The following is a 20,769-nucleotide window of genomic DNA, read 5'->3' on the forward strand; positions in this document are numbered from 1 at the left end:
CCCCAGATAAAATCGATCATTCACTTCATGGCTGTTTGTGGCACATTGCTGCGTGTAAATTGGCTGCTGCATTTGTCTTCAAATATACAGTAAATGCTCTGAAGGTATCCTCCCAATGAGATAAGCCAGTATCCCAAATGCAAGAATTATTACACTATAATATAATAATAATAATCAACAACTTTCACTTATATTCGTGGAGGAAAACATCTAAAAATGTAAGTCAGAGAGAGTGGGACCCCAGGCAGGATGGTTGATGGGGCAGGAGGAAAGATGACCGAAACTGTGGTTAAAGAGCTAGACTTTTAGAAAGGTTTTGAAAGCAGAAAGGGAGAGTGTGAGGGGATGGGAATCAGGGAAAAAGAACAGAATCAACTATAATAATAATCCTTGCATTTGATATGGTGCCTCATCGCGTCGTTGAGACGTCTCAAAGCGCTTCACAGAATAGACTGTAAAGTAGATTGACTATATTATGTGGGCAGAAATCATATTTTACTTTACCCAGACTGAGGCAAGGTGTACTATTGTAACCCAGAGGTGTGAATCCTACCAACTGAGCCGAGCTGTAACCCACTTCCATGAAATCTGACTCACTGGGTTACATAAACAAGCAATAAATACAATACAACTTACCTACAGCGTCTTTCAAGTCCGGGAGAAGTTTCAAAGTGCTTGACATTGCTGGTGGACACCACCTGAGCTGGGGGTAGGAGCTCAAAGGAGATGCGGAAGGGAAAAATGACCAAATGTGTGGTCGAAGAGGTCCGTCTTGAGATGGAAAGGGGAGAGTTAATTAGAGGGAACGAGTCTGGATGGAGGTCCCATAATTTTAATGATAATAATAATAGTCCTTGCGTTTGATATAGCTCCTTATCACGTTGTTGAGTACATCTCAAAGCGCTTCACAGAATATATTGTGCAGTGGATTGACTGTATTTTTAGAGCAAAAATTGCAATTGCACTTCTCTGAGGTCATGCGCTCTTTTCACTGTACTCCAAAGACATCGGTCCTCATTTTTAAAAAAAATTTTGTCGTATATTTTATTTCTGCAGTTGTCACTCAGGCAAACAAAAAAAGAGAATCATCCAGAGTTGATGAGATACAGAGAAAGGAAAATAAACTACCTCCAGTCCTGCTCGCTGGCTCCAATCCCATGAGCTACACTAGTCAAAAGGGCACTGATGCTTTGTCCACACTCCTTATTGCAGACTTCACTCTCTCTTGTTTCATCCTCCGTTGCCTTCAAATGGCTGCTGGAGGTGATATTGGATTAATGTCAGAGTATTGGATTCTGAGGCTGATGAAGAAAAACATGTTAGAAACAATTTTATTGGCTATTATTACACATTTAGGTAGGGCATAAGGAGCCGGCTGCCTGATATTGATTGAATGAGGTAATATTTTGGAAGACAGAGAGTAATTGACAGGCAACTGTTTCAGCCCGATTTGAAACGTAGAATCTATGGCATGGAATCGGAGCCAGATTCCAACACGGAAACAGGCCCTTTCCCCCATCGAATCTGCACTGGTGTTTCTCCTCATAAACAACACTGAATCCCGCCTTGTTAGTCATGGCCCATACCCTTTCGGTATGTCAGCGCCTTCAGTCACCCTCCTACCCCTACACTCCCTGCCTTCCACCCCTCCTGATCCCAACCCGCAGCTCGGGTCCAAATCCCTGACTGTACAGCGCCTTGAGATGTCTGCCAGATGTGAAAGGCGCTATGCAAACGTAATCTTTGTGTTGTTGTTGTTGTCAGTCTGGCTCTGAGTCAGAAGGTTTTGAGTTTCAAGCCCCACGTCTGGACTTGAAGTGATATATTTTAAGCTGACACTCCAGGGCGGTCCTGAGGGGATCACTGCATTGTCAGAGGTACTATCCTTTGGTTTAGATGTTAAACTGAGGCCCCATCTGCCTGCTCAGGTAGATGTTAAAGATCCCATTGCGCTGTTCGAAAAGATCCCATTGCACTATATCCTGGCCAACAGTTCCCCAAAATAAAATTGATCAATCACTTCATTGGTGTTTGTGGGATATTTCTGTTTGCAATTAGGCTGATGACTTTGCCTACAAATACACAGTCACTCTATTTCACAGTCCAAATTCTGTGAAGCGCTTTGAGACTTTCACCTGGCTTGAAAGACGCTCTTTAAAATATAAGGATTATTATTATAATATTCCTGCTTTTCAGCAACAAGAATTTGAGCTATCCTGCTGAAGTGAAAGGCGCTGTATAAATATAAATTGTACTCTGTTGTATTTTAATGATTTATTTAAATGTGTGCCTTCTAGTTACTAACTAACTCACCGACCAGTGGAAATAATCTATTGGACATTCACTAAATAGTATGGAGTACATGTCAGGCTTGATCCTGTGCCTGAGGTGCAAAATATATTTTCAGGGTTTTTTTNCTAAAGTAATTTAGGTGCAAATTGGAGCATTTGTGTAGCCCTTTCCTGCCCAAGCTACAGACTATCTAGAACTCTGTGGCCTGATCCTTCCCAATTTTCAGATCATGCCTTAAGATCTCCCTCTTTGACTGACTCTACGGTTATCTTCACTCTCCCCCCGGCTCTGTTAAGCACTCCGAGATGCTGCCCTGCATGAAAGGCGCTATATGAATGCAAGTTGTTGTTGTTGTCCTCTTTAGCACCAGTCTTCCCCCATCCTCTATGGGCTCCATTGGCTCCCCATCCCCCAGTGGATTGAGTTCAAGGACCTCATTCTCACCTTTAAATCCCAACACAATCTAACCCCATCCTACCTGTGTGACTTCCTTTATCATTCTGACCCAGCCACTATCTTCACTCAAAGAGCACTGGCCTGCTTCATACCCCCACACTTTGTGCCCCACCACTGGCGGGCGAGCTTTCAGCCATTCTGCCCCCACTCTCTGGCGCTCCATCCCAGATTCCCTCTGACTCGTTCCATCCCACACCCCTTTCAAAATATGTCTCAAGACCTATCTCTTTCGGTCATCTTTCCTCTCTCCACCCCCTCTGCTCCCATTCCCGGCTCGGGTGCCCATCCAGCACTGTGAATGCGCTTTAGGACATCCTCCTGACATAAAAAGCACTATATAAATGTAAATTGTATTTATTCAGCTTTAGGTTCAGTGTTGGTGAACTGGAACACATCTTTATGTGTTTTCACGGCCTTGTCGGAAATCATGATAAATGTTATTATAATAATGCTTACATTTGATATAGCGTCTTATCATGTCATTGAGACATGTCAAAATGGTCTCACAGGCAAAAACTGGGTGGAATTATTGATGGCTGATTTCGAATTCTTGGAAGTTGCCATTCAAAGAAAAACTAGTTAAAAGTGCAACCTTACTTTTTATTGTACTGTGGTGCCTTAGGCTGTAGAATGTTACATTTTGGACGTACTAAAACAAGTGCGATATTATAGGTGGTAATAACCGTACAAGTTAGTTAAGGAGAGTTCCAATATCTGTGTGAAAATAATAGCCTTTCTATATTACATTTGCAATTTCACAAGTGAATTTTGGTCAATGCAGATCAGAATCATAGGTCTAAACAGCCTTCCGAAAACAAAACAATCCAATTGCAATACAATACAATTTACATTTATATAGTGCCTTACATGTGGAGAGGACATCCCAAAGGGCTGTGATTCTATCACAGGAAACACATTTGCCTCTCTCCCCCGAAAGGCTGTGGATGCTGGATACATTCAAATTGTCAAGACTGAGGTGGATAGATATTTGTTAGGTCAGGATATCAAGGGATATGGGGCAAAGGTGGGTAATTGGAGTTGAGGTATAGTTCAGCCATGATCTTATAGAAGGGTGGAACAGGCTTGAGGGGCTGAATGGTCTATTCCTGTTTCTATGTTGTTGTCTCATTCAGAGGTTCAGGTACGTGGCCTGAAACATATCTTGGTATTAACCTTAAAACCAACATCTTAAAATTCAAGATTGGCAAATTCTTTAATTCAGGCTTAATTCCTTCAAAGAAACTCTGGGGAACCCCATCCTCCCATTCACCCCTTCCCTCTTTGACTGAGTTTTTGGTCATCATTCATCTCCCCTCCCAAGATCTGCTAATTCAGCCTAACTGAGCACTGACATCATATCCCACCAGAACATCCATTCTAAACGTTTTACCAAGTGGTAAAGGTCGAAGAGGAAAATCTTGAGAAAATAAAGTATCTTTCTCTCTCTCCCTGTTTCTTTCTCCACAGCTCGTCACCCTAGTTACGTCCAATATTCTGGGGATTCCTATCTGGAGTTTGGAGGTTTCCACTTGCTATCCCAAAACAAGATATGGATTCGATTCCAAACGTTTAGCTCACACGGGATGCTCTTCTACACCCAGCAGAGCGAGATGGCAGCTGGATTCTTATTCATTAAGCTCTCTGTTGAACAGGGATTCTTGCAGGTAAGGAAGGTCCAAATGGACTCATTGCAATGATCGATTGGGATAGTTCAGTCGGTAGCACTCTCATGTCTGAGTCAGAAGGTTTAGGGCTCAAACTCCATTTCAGGACACTGAATTCACAGTCGAGGCTGACTCTCTAATGCTGGGAGGGAAGGGACAGTGCATTGTCGGAGATACCGACTTCCAATGAGACGTTAAATCAGTGTTTTGCAAATGTGACCATCGGGTGATTTTGTGGGGCCACAGCAGCCCTCCAGCTGGGTGGGAGGGGGTGTGGAGTGCAGTGCATGTTGGTCCTTGTAGGTCGAGAGTGCATTGGGCCTATGGCTGCGGAGGGTGAAACAGGACTACAATTCCCAGGGAACACCCTGAGGGTGGGCGTACGGTCTAGTTTGCACTCTCTCTCCCTCCCTCTCTCCGAGGGGAAATAGCACATAATATGAAAAGTCGCATTGTGGCCACCCGTAAATGATAATGGCCGCACAAACAAAACTTGTTCGAGAACCACTATGTTTAGCCAAGGCCCAGTCTGTCGACTCTGTTGGGCGATAAAGATCCCACGGCACTATTCATAAAGAGAAGGAAGTTTCTCCCGGCCAATAATTCATAGTGGGGAAGGGAAAAATGATAAAGTGTTCCTCAATCAATCATCACCGGTTAACCCTCTGTGGTCTTCTTCGGCGTCCAATTCCTGAGCCAGGCGAGTCCGCTGTAGTCCAGGGCACTGCTGATGACAGAACAGACAGACTGGCTCATCGGCAAGATCTGGAAGGGTTGACCAGTCACTGGGGGCAGGGAATTATCCCACTCAGCTCCTGTTAATCCTGCAACCCAAAGCCCTTATGGGTAGGGTGGTTCTTGATGGTCAAGAAGCGGAAAAGCTTTACAGACAGCGATATCAATTGCAAGCAATGCAGTTTTTCAGTATTACTCCAATGCACCCTCTGTGGTACCCAAGCCTTGGCTCTTGCCAACCTGTGGTTAATACTCTTTGGATTAGGTAAGCAGGGTGCATGGCTTCAGGGAGAGAGTGTGCATTCTTTTCCAGACACAAGGAAACACAATTCACAACTGTTGGTGGGACACTCCTGCGCACAATTGGCTGCCGTGTTTCGCCCACAAAATATACAGTCAATTCACTTTACGGTATATTCTGTGACGCGCTTTGAGACACCTGAAAGTCGTGATAAAGCACTATAACAAATGCAAGGATTATTATTATGATATTATTTAACTGCCATGTGTAAGTGCCACACACATGTGGAACTCTTGGTCTAACTTAAGCACAGTGATGGGTTTCCACATGAGTCAGAAAAAATTAAATCAATCACCCCCAGTGATAGTTAAAGTAGAGGAACATGTTCAGGAATACCAGCAATTTCCACCCCCTTTAAGTACAAGTTGCAGCTGTAGTAGCTGCCTTGATGGACGGAGTGTGCCAATTAAGAATAAAACCATCTGTGAAGATAACAGTGGATTCAACAGGCAGCATCTGTCTGAGAAGAGGATTTTGTTGATTTACCTGCAACCACCTAAAGATAGATGCCTTGGGCTCACTGTGTGTCTCTGCTTCCATCTGAGAGTATTTCCTTTGTACAGATTGTGCCTCTAATAACATCCCCCAATTACTCCGCTGAAATGAAGTGCTTCTAATGGCTGTGAGTTGGAATTCTTGAAAGAGTTGACCTGAAACAGGTCGATTTTATTGAGTCCATGTGTCCATTCGGGGGTGGGAGCGTGGGTTTGCTGAGAAAAACACATTAGCTATGTTTACGCTGGAGACTTCTAGACTGCGGATTCTAAAGTTACCAGTCAAAATGTTGCCATGAACTAAGGTGTCAACCTGGTTCAGTTGGTAGCACTCTCATCTATGAAGGTTGTGGGTTCAAGCTCCATGTCGGAACCTTGAGCTCATACAGTCTCGGGTGACGCTGCAATACAATACTGGGGAAGTCTTGCATTGACTGTCCTTGCATTGTGCTATCCTTCAAATGAGATATTAAACCAAGGTCCTGTCTACTTGTTTGTGTAGATGTGATTGCATTGCACTATTCGAAAAGAGAAGGGAGTTTCTTCTGGTGCCTTGGCCAACAATCCCCCAAATAAAATTAATCATTGGCTGTTTGCAGGACTGTTGATTGCTGTGTGCAAATTGGCTGTCGTGTTTGTCTACCAAATACACGGTCACTACACTCTACAGTATATCCTGTGAAGTGCTCTGCTACATCCTCCTGACATGAAAGACACAATATCAAATGCGAGGATTTGTTTTGTCATTATTTTCGGTGTAAACCCCGATATAAAAAAAGTGATTTTTACACAGTTCTTTGAACAAATACATATAACTGACTTCAAAGTTAAGAATGAATTCAACAATTTGCCAAATAATGGTTGCTTTGAAATGCTTTGTTAATATATTAAATCTAGACCCACGTAGAATTTAGAACCATAGAAATTCTCAGAGCAGAAGAAGGCCATTCAACCAATCATGTCTGTGCTGCCTCTTTTAAGTCTCATTTATTTGTCCTTTCCCCATACCCTTGCAGTCAAATCATTTTTAGGTATTTGTTGTACGCAATTGGCTGCTGCATTTTGCCCACAAAATACACAGTCAATCCACTTTAGAATACATTCTGTGAAGCGCTTTGAGATGTCTCAATGACGTTATAAGGCGTTATGTCAAATGCAAGGAATATTATTATTGATCTAGTTTAATTTTCTAAGCTAAAATGGATTCTGCCTCAACTACTGCTCCCCGCAGTGCATTTGTGTGTGAAAAAATTTCTACTAAACTTCCCATTTATTATTAGTGCCTTATCACATCAAAATATCTCAAGTCGCTTCACAAAGCTTCTGTAAAGCACAGGGACAGTATTTGTACACGAGCGTGGGAGCCAAGTCAAGGTCTGAGCCTTATTGTGATTTTCAGACCTATGTTGTCCTGTTGTGACTACAGAGTAAGGAAGACAACCTGCATGACATCATTATAATAAGGAGAATCCTTGCTTTTGATATAATAATATAATAATAATCCTTGCATTTGATATAGCGCTTTTCACATCTTCTAGATGTCTCAAAGCGCTTCACAGAATATGCTGTAAAGTGAATTGACTGTATATTTGTTGGAGAAACGCGGCAGCCAATCGCGCACAGCAGTGTCTCACAAACAGTCGTGGATTGAAAATGACCAATTTATTATTGTTTTGTTTTTGGAGGGATTATTATTAGGCTCTGTGTGGAGTAAGGAAACTTGCCCAAGGTTTCGCCCTGCACGGGAATCAAACCCAGGTTCTCTCGCTTGCGAGTCGAGTGCTCTAACCATTGAGCTACAGGACGCCACGATTACGTTGGCAGTGCCCAGAGTAAAATAAATAAGGCTTTCTCTAACCTTATTCAAGTACTTCCAGTGGCTTTATTAGTTTTTACATAATGAGAGGTGAATGGACCAAGCACATGCATTAGGGAACATCAACTTTGGAACAACGTTCAACCATACAGACGTAATAATGTTTCTTCACTATTATGAAAGCTTATCAAACGAACCTAACGTTTAGTGCTTCAGGCTGCCCTTTTTATATAACTCAGTCACGAATAACAGACACTGAGAGGGTTTGGTACAGCGTGCAGACAAACCACTGAGGAGATTAGTTCTATAGCCTCGAGCTGCTGAAACAGCAGTGGAAAGAGAATTATCCAATTAAACTCCTATTTTTATTTCCATCTTCTTCGTGGTTTTCAGCATCAAGTCTGATGCCTTGATCAATCAGCATTTCTGACAGAGGGGCATGTTTATTTCTACCAAGGGATAAATGTTGGCTGTTAGCCTGGCTCAGTTGGTAGCACTTTCCTTTGGGAGGGGGTGGGGATACCCTTCGAGCTGAGATGGCTCCAGGTAACGTGATACGCGACAGAATGTCAGAATCAAGTCAACCCTCTTTGGAGGTCTCGGTAATCAGGTTCCTGCGCCTTAATATTCCTGCTCTTTAATATTCCTGGGGATAAAATTACTAACCAATTGGAAACACATGGATTGCTTGCTTAAAGACAGTCAGAACGGATTTGTTAAAGGCAAATCTTGCCTGACAAAATGCAATCGAGTTTTTTTTGACAAAATAACCAAGAAAGTAGATGAAGGTAATGCTGTGGATGTGGTACAAAGGGATTTTCGGAAGGCTTTTGATAAGGTGCTGAATAAGAGGCTTGTTAAAAAAAAGGTAAGTGGTATTACTGGTAAGGTAATAGAATGGAGAGTAAGTTGGTTACAGGATAGGAAATAGAGGGTGGGAGTACATGGTTATTATTTGTAATGGAGAGGTGTAACAGCAACAATAACTTGCAATTATATAGTGCCCTCTACGCAGGGTAGAGTCTAAGAACACTTTAAATAATGGTGTCTCCCAGGGGTCAGTGTTAGGACTCCTGATTTTCTCTATTTATATAAATGATCTGGATTCTGGTATAAGGGGCACAATTTCTAAGTTTGCAAATGACATGAAAATAGGAAGCATAACTAACAATGAAGCAACTTCAAGGACATAAACAGGTTAGTTGATCGGACAGAAAAATGGCAAATGAAATTTAAGGCAGACACATTTTGGGAGAAAGAATAAACAGAAATATATTTTGGGTTGTTAAATATTTAAAGGAGTGGAAGTGCAAATGGATTTGTGGAATAATGTACATAAATCCTTAAAGGTGGAAAGGCAGGTGGACAAAGCTGTCAAAAAAAATAATGAAATGTAAGGTATATAAATAGGGCTGTAGAATACAAGATCAAAGATATAATGCTAAAAACTTCTATAAATTGTTAGTTAAACCGCAATTAGAATATTGTGTCCAATGTTGGTCACCCAAGTGAGGAATGAGGTCCAGGGCGATAGAGGGGTGCCGAGGACATTCACTAGGATGATACCGAAGATGAGTGGTTTGGCCTATGAGCGAAGACTGGAGGAACTGAGCCTTTTTTCACTGCAACAAAGTGGAGTGGAGACCTGATAGAGGTCTATAAAATTCTGAGGGGTTTTGATAGAGTCGATATGGAGAAATTATTTCTAATGGATGTGATGTTAAACCGAGAAACCATTAAAGAACTCACGCCATTATTTGGAAAAGAAAGGAGTTTATCCTGGTATCTTGGCCATAAGTCCTTCACATAACTTGCTCATTCACCTCATATGGCTGTTTTCGGACCTTGTTTTGTGCAAATTGGCTGGTGCATTTGCCTACAAACTAGAATATCACAAATTTACAATTTGACAGCAATTTCCTGTAAAATGCTTTGAGACATTTTGATATTGTTGGTATTATATGAAAATGCTTGTAGTATTATTATAAATTTTATTGCATCTCAGTAAGCAGGACAGTGAGTGAAGGCAATATCTGATGTCTTGCATTGCCAAATAAATTTGCAAGGAATACACATTATCCTTAAGGGATTTATCCCTTTTCCTTCTTAAGTTAAAATTGAGTTTGATTTAAGAAATAACGGGGAATATATAGAGTGATGCCATTTGCATTACAAATCTGATCAAGCTCACCTTTCAAGACAATGCAGCCCCTTTAACAATAAATATCACTGAGTATGTCTAAATGCAGTGCATTGCAGAGGTCTTGAACTTGCAATCATTTATTAGCATAGTTCACAATCTACTATACTTCTATAATCAACAAAGATCAATTTCTCTGAGAAAAAAATACTCTTTAACCTTCTGGCCCCAATTGATACAACAGGATTTCCACTTGCAGATTCGAATGCCTGTTAGTAACAAGGCCGATAAGCAGTGTTAACAATGTTTTAGAACTGACGGGTTCAGATCAGTGCGAATGTACAACAACAAGATTCCATTTATAGAGCGCCTTTTACGTCGGGAGGACGTCCCAAGGCGCTGTACAGTTGGGCCAGGACCCGAGCAGGGGGGAAATGGTCAGGGTGAGGGGAGGGAAGGGAGTGAGCGAGGAGGGGGTAGAGAGTGTAGATCAGTGCAGTCCAGTAGTTTATTTGTTAGAGCACTCACCTCACAAGCGAGAGGACCTGGGTTTGATACCCATGTGGGGTGAAACCTTAGGTAAGTTTCCTGACTCAAAAAGGAATAAACGACAGGTGTACGGGGGAAAGGGCAGATGAATGGGACTGAAAGGATTGATCTTTAAAAGAGTCAGCACAAACACAAAAGGCCAAATGGCCGCCTTCTGTGCTGTAAATTTATGTGGTTCTTTCTAAGTACTTGTGTTAATGATAGTTGGTGGAGTCCTGTAGCGTAGTGGTTAGAGACCTCGCCTTGCAAGCGAGACAACCCAAGTTGATACCCAGTGCGGGGCAAAACCTTAGGCAAGTTTTCTTACTCCACACACCTCTGTTTACCTAGCAATAAGTAGGAAGCTGGTTGTTCATCACACAGCAGTGTCCCACAAACCGTCCTGGATTGAAGTGAACAATTTTTTTTTAAGGAATTAGTACCCCTGGAAAAGCGATCTGCCAATCGACTAAAATCTGGGTTCCACTTACTGCTAGATAAACAAAGGCATGTGGTGTAAGTTACCTTGCCCAATATTTTGTCCTGCCGTGAATAGATCCAGGCCTCCAGCTTGCAAGGCGAGTGCTCTAACCACTGAGCTACAAGACTCAATTCACTTTACAGTATATTCTGTGAAGCACTTTGAGACATCTCAATGATGAGTTAAGGCACCATATCAAATGCAAGGATTATTAATTGTGTGTTACATCCCATTCTATCTCACCGTAACCTCCAACATGTGGTCTGTAGCGTCATGTTTTGTTTGCTGAGCATCAGTAAAGAGCAAGTGTTGCTCCATCCTGACCTGCCTCACTTCATCTTAAAATATTTTTAAAAATGTTGTTTTCACAGTACCAGTTTGCGTGCGAGTCTCTTAGAGAAGTCAACATCGTGAACACAACAGTGAGAGCCAACGATGGAAAGATGTATATTGTTCAGATCAGGTGAGAAGTCATTCATCTCCGTTCACTATTACAGATCCCACAGCTCAGGACCAGCCTGTTCAATTAGGCGCTTTGGGATGTCATAAATGTAAATTTGTGATGGTATTGTAGTAATAATGATGATAATAAAATAATCCTTGCATTTGATATAGCATTTTATCACGTCGTTGAGACGTATCAAAGCACTTCACAGAATATATTGTAAAGTGGATTGAACTGAGTATTTTGTGGGCAAAATGATTGAGTGGATCATTTAAATTAACCATGTAATTGTATTTCAATTTCCTCCTATTACTCTATTTTTTCATTGTATTTCCTCAGATCTCTCTTCCTCTTGCTCTCTCTCAGTCTTCCCTTAGAGTTTGCTTGACCTTCTAATAATAGTTAATAAATAATAAACCTGGCATTTGATATAGTGCCTTTCATGTTGGGGGATGTCTCAAAGTGCTTTACAAGATTTTTGTTTACTGTTAAGTGTAGTGTTGCCTAAAAAATAAACAATCACTACACTTTACAGTAAAAATAATCCTGTGAACCGCTTTGAGACGTCCTACAATAAGACACAACATCAAATGCCAGAATTATTATACTGCTGTAAATAATGCTTGCTCAAGTATTTCATTTGTGAAATGTAATTGCCATTTATTTAGAATCTTAGAAATTTATCGCACAGAAGAAGGCTATTTTGTTCATCGTGTCTGTGCTGACTCCCTCAAGAGCAATCCTTTCAGTCCCACTTTCCTGCCCTATCCCAATAGCCCTGTAGCTGACTCTTTAAGTTTTAAAGTTTTGAAGTTTAGTTCCTTCTTGAAGGCCAATTTGAGTTATGCCCAACAAGCTGGGCATTCCTTATCCTAGCTACTCAGTGCATGAAAACATTTCTCCTGACCTCCCCATTTACTCGATTACTATCATAAATTGATGCCCTCATCTGCCTTCTCACCTTTAAGGATTTATGTACATTAACCCCAAGTTCCTTTGCTTTTCTACTCCTTTTAATAGGATACCCTCAACATATACTTATTGTCTTGATTCTTCCTCCTAAAATGTGTAAACCTAACATTTGTCTGCATTAAATTTCATTTGATATTTCTCTGCTGAATCAACTTATCTGGCTGTGCCCCTTAAAGTTGCTAATTTTGTATTATATTATTTTATTCAGGCAGGATCTGGTACCATGTGAAGCTGAGGTAACTGTGGTTGGGAGAGCCACAGTGAGGAGCACACCCAGCAACAATTGGTCTCGCCTGGTGAATCAACGGACTGACCAGCTCTTTCTCGGTGGCTTCACATCCAGTTACAAGCCACGTCAGGTACAGTAAATGCTGCTTCAAAAAATAATGATAATAATAATCCTTGATTTGATATAATGCCTTATCACATCGTTGAGAAATCTCAAAGTGCTTCACAGGATACACTGTAAAGTGGAATGACTGTGTATCTTGTGGGTGAAACGCAGCAGCCAATTTGCTCATTGTAGTGTCCCACAAACAGTCATGGAGCGAGAGACCAATTATTTGGGGGATTGTTGACCAGGACACCAGGAGAGAGAAACTCCCTTCTCTTTGCAATGGGACCTTTAACATGCACCTGAACAAGCAGACGGGACCTTGGTTTAACGGCTCAACCGAAGGGGTACTTTGAGGTCTGCTTCTAACCTGAGACGGATAAACCTTCATACGTGTCTAGGAAATTAATTTAATTTACATTAAGCACATAGCGGAACAAAATGCGGTCTGTGATGTGCTAATTATCCCGCAGTGGTTAGCACGCTCAGCTCACAGACGATTGTTTTGTCGGTGCCCCATTTCTTTCCCTTCCTCCCACTTTAGATGTAGGTAGAGGGCTTATGCTTTGGTAAGATCATTTTGACCAACGTTAATTGTTCATCAGTTTTTCGTTTCTGAAGACGGAATATCTATAATTTTCATCAGCCGGTGATGGACATCAAGTACCCTTGACTTTTCGCAGAAAAGCAGAGAACTCCACTTTGAGAGCTGCAGAAAGATGCTTTTTGAAGCCGTCGCTCCTTTCATTTCTGTCTAAATGGCCGTGATGCTGAGTGGTTCAATTTTCCAACAACGGGAACTGGGTCTGGAAACTTTGTTTTTGTTAGCTGTCTCTCGGCGATGAAGGATCTCGATGACGTCTCTCTCAGAGAAGTTATTAAGCACGTTGTCCTGGGCTTAGTGGCAGACATATTGATCAGTGGATATGGAAATTATAGCCATGTTTATCACCGAAATGAGCAGAGTCATAAATGGAATTAGTCATGCCTTCACGGTGAGAGTTTAATGTCAGGAGAAAAGGCTTTTGAGGAAGGCGAGCGAGTGGAAATTGGTCGAAAGCTTGTTAGGAGCTGCAGCTACTAAATCTGTTAAATTGACAGGACAAATGATGAGCTTTTGATAAAGTTGGAGCCTATTTCTTGCGATGCGGCAGTGAAAATGAAATAATTCCCATTTATCAGATCATCTCTATTAAACAAAAGCCATCAGCGCTGATTTAGATACATTGGAAATCAATTGGCTCCAGAGAAAACGTCCCCTACAAAGTAATGGCCTTTTCATCCATGCCCCCTATTAACTGGTGTCAAGTATAATGTATTCACATTGGAAAATTAAAGTTTAAAACTAATGGAGGAGAACATGGAGATGACGGAGAGCTGCCTAATCACACAATTAGTCCTTTTGAGAAAGTAAAAGGGAGCTGAATTGTAGAAAGTTATGACTGGCACATAAACTTGTGCTAATGTAGGAGAAAATGCAATTCTCAATTGTGATTGTCTCTGGCTTCACTTTACACGAAAGACTCAGTTTACAATAATAATAAAAATTACGTTCGACACTTCAGACTTTACTCAGAGGACATTTTATCACTGGAACAGGGTTGAGGCCAGGACACTGAACTAGTTTTTTTTTAAAAGTTTGATGCTGTGATGGGAGGATAATTGAAATCGCAGTTAAGGTACAGATCAGCTATAATCTAATGGAATGGCAGAACAGGCTTGAAGGGCTGAATGGCCTACTCCTGTTCCTAAATTCATATGCTCCTATGAGAGTAGGGTAGTTATTCTGGAAGGATGAGATCAATCTGGCTGAGGGACCTGCTTCATCCAAACTAATTTGTGATCTTATGGTTCATATTTCATAAGCGTTCGTCCACAAAATCCGCAAGTTGACCGAAGGCACAGTCAAAGAGAAAGTTCTTGAGGCGGACCTTAAAGGAGGCGAGGGAAGTGTTAAAGTGAAGGGATTTTGGGATGGAATTTCAGAAGGTGGAAGCAGAAAGACAGAAAGCACAACACCAATGGTGGGGCAGGCAGGTTGGGGGATTTGAAGCAGGCCAATGCTTGCCAAGCGGAGGGACAGGACAGAGTGGCAAGGTAAATCTCCTCTGCACCCTCTCTAAGACCTCAACATCTTTGCTGAAGTGAGGTGTATTATTCAATGTAATTCTACGTGATACGTAACGAGAGGTTTGCGAGGTTACAAGCGCTGGATGAAATCCAAGCATTGGTCCAGAGGCGTTGAATCAGTGAGAATGTAGAAATGCGCACGACTTCTTTCCAAGGAAACTCAATTTGACTGTGCAGTGGCTGTTATATAAGTTATTCCAAAGTGTTAATCCTTGTTTTGCAGATTATTGAACCGTTCAACAATTTTACTGGCTGCCTGGAGGTAATGAAAATCAATGGTTTGGGCCCGTTAGTCCCTCTGAATGCTGTGGGCAGAAACAATATTGACTACTGTGGGTAAGAAGGAACAGTTTGTATGTTTTAAGCTTCACGTAAATACGAAAAAAATCCTGTGATTTTATTATTCAGGAGTGGGGGAGGGGAATCTCTTTTGCTTTTGGAGTGCACGAGTTTGAGAAACTTTGCAACCAGCCTTTAAAATTGTTCCTGACTGTACAAGGCATTGAAAAATCACAGCAAGAGCAAGTCTGTTGTTTGTTTGGAATGGCCGTATTGGCCAACGTGCTTCAAGTGCGAGAGTTTAAGATTCTTGCATCTCAGCCCATCTCAGTCGGTAGCACTCTCGCCTCTGAGTTAGAAGGTTGGTGGTGTTGTTGTGGGTTCAAGCCGCACGTCAGTACTTTGAACGCACAGTCTAGGCTGATGAACTTTATATTGTTGGAGCTGTCGCTTGTATGAGACGTTAAACCTAGATCCCTTTTGCCTGTTCGGGTGTGAAAGATCCCATGACACTAATGGAAAAGAAAAAAGGGGTTTCTCTCGGTGTCTTAGCCAAAAATCTTCCAAATAAAAAAAAATTGGTCATTCACTTCGTGGCTGTTTGTGGGACATTGCTCTGCACAAATTGACTACCGCATTCACTCACAAAGTACCCACTCATACACTTTACAGTGAATCCTGTAAAGCGCTTTGAGACATCCTCCAAACTTGAAAGGAACAACACTGAATGCAACGATTGTTACGATTAAAATGGAGTTAATGAGATGGAAAGCAAGGTCCTGTAAAGAGCTTTCTCAATGGCGCATCTCGAGCATTCATTTAGTTTAGCATAAATAAATAATTTTGTCATTCAATCCACGACTGTTTGTGGGGGACACTTGCTGTGCGCAATTGGCTGCCACGTTTCGCCCACAAAATGGACAGTCAATTCACTTTGCAGTATATTCTGCGAAGCGCTTTGAGACGTCTCGAAAATGTAATAAGGCTCTATATCAAATGCAAGGATTATTATTATTATTGGAAAGTGTATTTAAAATTTCAATCGTATGGTGCTGGCATGAGTGTTTAAAGGATAGGTCCCTAGCTCTGCTGTTGAAGGGATCTCCTCTGCAGTGTTCATACCTTTTTATTATGTAAATGGGTCGGGTGTGCACACCCGCGAGAGGAAAATTGATGAATAAATACGATCTGGAAAATCAAAATAACATATCATTTCATCATTCCTGATTCAACATTGCATGATGCATTTGCACCAAGTTATTAAATAGTAGCAGCCAGAAAATGTTTGGAGGAATTGAACGAAGTAGAGATTGATGTACTCTGGCTGCAGTGGTGCGCTGTCTCCAGAATGAACCTCACCAGCCAGGCTTCCTCAGCACTTTCCAGGCCCCACCACCTCCACCCTCCACCAGGACTACCAGCCTTATCATGGTACCACCCCTGACCTACCTCCAAAGTCAATCACCATCCTGACTGGGTGTCATCCGCTTACATGTTATGGAAGTTGATCCCATGTCTATGGATGTTGTCACCAAGGGGATTTCAACTCCCTGCTCGAGTGCAAATCCCTGAATGTCTCGCATCTTGGGATATCTTCCTGGTGACAAAGCACTATCCAAATGTAAATTGTTGTTGTTGTTGACTTGCGTAGACAGTAGAGTGGTGATTATCCTCACGATTTGTCGTCGGCTCTATTGCTAATAGGCAAACAGTGTGAATAATTGGATCCAAAACACAACTTGGCAACAGTAGAAACTCTAAGATTCTTTCATCTAGAATTGAACTATCACTGTAATCCCAGGATCCTAGCCTTACCCACCCTTCCTGGTAACGCTGTTATGGTCATTAGCTATCCTTTGTCTGTCCCGAAATTGCCCTGTGCAACCCCAAATCTGAGCCATCACCCTTCCAGAATACCCACTCTACCATCTATCTTTCAATGCAATGCAAAAATACAATTTACACTTCTACAATGCCTTGTCAGAAGGACATCCCGAAGCACCAATCCCAATCTAATCCCAATTCTTTCTGAGCACCCAAGCTGAGGGTGGAAGCTGATGGGGGGGTGATGAGTGGAAAGAGGGCTGAAAACTTCACATGATATACTGTAAAGTGTAGTGACTGTGTATTTTATGAGCGAAACGCATCAGCTAGTTCGCATCCAGCAATGTCTCACAAACAGCCATGGGGTGAGTGGCCAATTTTATTTGGGGGATTGTTGGCCATGACACCGGGAGAAACGCCCTTCTCTTTTCGAACATCTTTAGCATCCACCTGAAGGCAGATGAGACCTCAATTAAACATCTCATCCGAACAACGTCACCTCCGACAATGCAACACGCTCCTAGTGATGCGTGATTCCAAGTCCTGACATGGGGATTGAACCCACAACTCTCTGACTCAGAGTCGAGAGTGCTATCACTGCGTCAGGCTGACAAACACGATCAGATTACTCTGCGAGTAAAGAAAAACTTCCTGATGTGTGTCTTGAAATTACCCTTTACAACTCAAACCTGTGTCCTCTTGTTAGAATACATTAGACTGTACACGCAGAAACAGGCCATTCGGCCCAACTGGTCTATGCCGGTGTTTATGCTCCACATGAGCCTCCTCCTGCCCTTCCTCAACTAAGCCTTCAAGCACAACATTCTATTCCTTTCTCCCTCATCTAACTATCTAGCTTTCATTTAAATACATCTATGCTTGTTTTACTGACTTGGTTGCATCCTTCTATAAATCTATAAATTCTATAAGAGCTGAATTCTGCTCAAGTGATGGCTGGAAACTTGCTACTCTCGCCACAGAACTCATGCTGTCTGACTCAAAAAGTGATCCTGTGATTTTAAATTTTCATAGATGCCGTAAATGAAAAATAAATGAGAGTACTCTCCTGTCAGGCAGATGTCAGTAGACCAAGAAATTGGATATTTAAAGATGTATGAACAGGTAATTTCTAACCAGAACTAGCTCACCGGGAAAGAGCCCCGGAAGGAGAGGTTTGAGAGTTCTTATATAAATGGGTTAAATTTTGGTGTCAGGCACTTTGAGCTCATCATCTTGACAACACTAACAACAACAACAAAATTACATTTATATAGCATCTTTCACGTGAGGAGGATGTCCCAAGGCGCTGGACAGACAGAGTTTCCTACCCAAGCTCAGGGTCGGGGTGGGGAGGGTGAAGGGCAGAGGGGGAAGCAGGGAGATCGAAAGCACGATAGAAGAGGAGGGTTGTGAGATGGGTCTTGAAGGTAGTGAGGGAGGGTGCGTGATGAAGGGACTGCGGGATGGAGTTCCAGAGGGTGGGTGCAGAGTGGCAGAAGGCTGATAGTGGGGCGAGCAAGGCGGGGAAAGTGAAGCAGGCTGGAGCCCGCTGAGTGGAGGGAGCGAACAAGATGGTAGGGGGTTAGGAGGTCGGAGAGGTACGGAGGAATAAGACCATGAAAGGCTTTGAAGGTGAGGACCAGGATCTTGAACTGTATCCTCTGTGTGATGGGAAGCCAATGGAGTTGGGCGAGGATGGGGGTGATAGGGTCGTAGAGCCTAGTGCGGGAGAGGACCTCATTGACCTCATGTCTGCGGATTATGTCACCAAGGGGGAGCATATAGATGTTGAAGAGGAGGGGACCAAGGAAATAGCCCCGAGGAACTCCACATGAGACGGTTCGGAGGCTAGAGGAGAAGCCATTTGAGGAGATGCCGCTCTGATTGACGCCCCATTGCACTGTTGGGGAAACACAGTCCAGGGGATCATTAACGATCCCATGGCGCTATTCCAAAAGAGAAGGAAAGTGGTGTGGAGTGACTATGTGTATTTTGTGGGCAAACATAGCAGCCAATTTGCATTCATCAATACACAACAGTTAGTGAGCAATTTGATTTGGGAGTTGTTGGCCAGGACACCGGGAGAAACTCCCTTCTCTTTTCGAATAGTACCATGGGATTTTTAATGACCACCTAAACAGGTAGCACTTCAGTTTGTTATATCATTCGCAAGACGGTACCTCTGGCAATGCAGCACTCTAACCCCAACCACCCCCTACCTTCCCCCTCGCCCCCTCTCAGCATAGCATTGGAGAGCCATCCTAGACTGTGAGCTCAAAGTTATCAAAGGCACAGAATCACAGAAAGTTCCCCGCACAGATGGAGATCACTCAACCCAACGTATCTGTGCTGATGCTAACTTTTCCCAATGGCATAATCTTTTCCAATCCTACCAGTGTTCGTTTCACTTTATGCCCTTCTAATATTATTTTTCCTCAAGCATTAATCCGATTATTAGGAAACTGATTCAATCCAGAAACGATAGTAGTGTCAGTCCACATTTTTGCTATTTCCTGTTCAGCCACAAAATATACGGTCAATCTACTGTAATCTATATCCTGTGAAGTGCTTTGAGATGTCTCGATGACGTGATAAGGCGCTATATCAAATGCAAGGATTATTATTATTATTCACAGAACTGCATCATTGTTTGAATTATCTCTGGCTGAAGACTTTTACGCTAAAAGTCACAATCTTCATTTCTAATTGTTTTGTGGTGAGCAGTTAAGGTCTCCAGCTCAGATTGAATAGAAAATAGAATTTATCACTGAGCAGTTCATTTCATGATGTGGCCATCATATTTGTTCTTTCTCTCCCTCTCGCTCTCTCAGCCTAGTGTCACAGTGCCCCCTACAGCAGGATTCATTATGAAACTTGCTAGGTTAAAATGGACAGCATGTATCTCCTCGTTTGTCCCAGTACCAAGTTCCTGATGATGTTCCTGATGATGTTGTTATCATCAGCATTTGATGTCGCGCCTTATAGCATCGTTGAGACATCTGAAAGTGCTTCACAAAATATATTGTAAAGTGAATTTACTGTGTATTTTGTGGGTGTAATGCAACAGTTTACAGGGAGAATAAAGACACAGCTTTTGACAATTGTTTCTCTTAAAGAACTGAGTTGTTTAGTACCAGATTATCTGTCTCTGGACAAGGAGTGCCTCAGTATTATGTCACAGAGCAATAAACAAGCATAGAACAAGACAAAGTCACTCTGCACATCAGTCTTTCCAAAACCCACTCACCATGAACTTCACCCAAACCCAATACCATCGCCTGGGAGAAGAGTTGTTCAAAACATCCCCAATCCTCAAAGATGATAACAAATCTAATATTGAGTATTGGAAGGACTGTGTCAAAGAGGATGTCCTGTAAAGTACATTGCCTGTGTATTTTGTAGGCGAACGCAGATATAGCAAACGCTCCAGATTATTCATCCATCTCCAAGTCCACTTTCCTCATATTGCCGAGACTGAAAGGTAACACAGTTGATGAAAGGTGAATAAGATTTTTAAATTCACCATATAGACTTGGCTGACACTCCAATGCACGGCTCCAGGCTTTACGTTGTTGGACCTACCGTCCCTCAGACGAGGCGTAAAACTAAGGTCCCATCTGCCTTCTCAGGCAGATGTTAAAGATCCCATGGCACTATTCGAAAAGAGAAATTAATTTCGCCCAAAATACTTTGAAAGTAGACCCAAGTTTGCAGATGATACTAAGCTAGGAAAAGTAGTAAAGAATGAGGCGGATATTAGCAGACTGCAAGAGGACATAGACAGACTGGTAAAATGGGCAGACACGTGGCAGATGCAGTTTAATGTGGAGAAATGCTAAGTGATCCATTTTGGGAGGAAGAATGAGGAGAGACAATAT

At 42.2% G+C, this 20,769-nt stretch overlaps 1 protein-coding gene across 1 annotated transcript in view; it reads left to right on the forward strand.

Moving 5' to 3' along the window:
* Positions 1–20,769, forward strand: part of eys (eyes shut homolog) — a 528,873-nt gene that overhangs the window by 399,951 nt on the left and 108,153 nt on the right. The window contains exons 36-39 of the mRNA XM_042332751.1: positions 4,216–4,412; positions 11,279–11,370; positions 12,533–12,683; positions 15,012–15,124. Of these exons, the coding sequence (XP_042188685.1) occupies positions 4,216–4,412; positions 11,279–11,370; positions 12,533–12,683; positions 15,012–15,124 (553 nt within the window). The remainder of the gene's footprint in view (positions 1–4,215; positions 4,413–11,278; positions 11,371–12,532; positions 12,684–15,011; positions 15,125–20,769) is intronic.

Source organism: Callorhinchus milii, unplaced genomic scaffold (genome assembly GCF_018977255.1).
Source record: "Callorhinchus milii isolate IMCB2004 unplaced genomic scaffold, IMCB_Cmil_1.0 Scaffold3, whole genome shotgun sequence".
Taxonomy (NCBI): Eukaryota; Metazoa; Chordata; class Chondrichthyes; order Chimaeriformes; family Callorhinchidae; genus Callorhinchus; species Callorhinchus milii.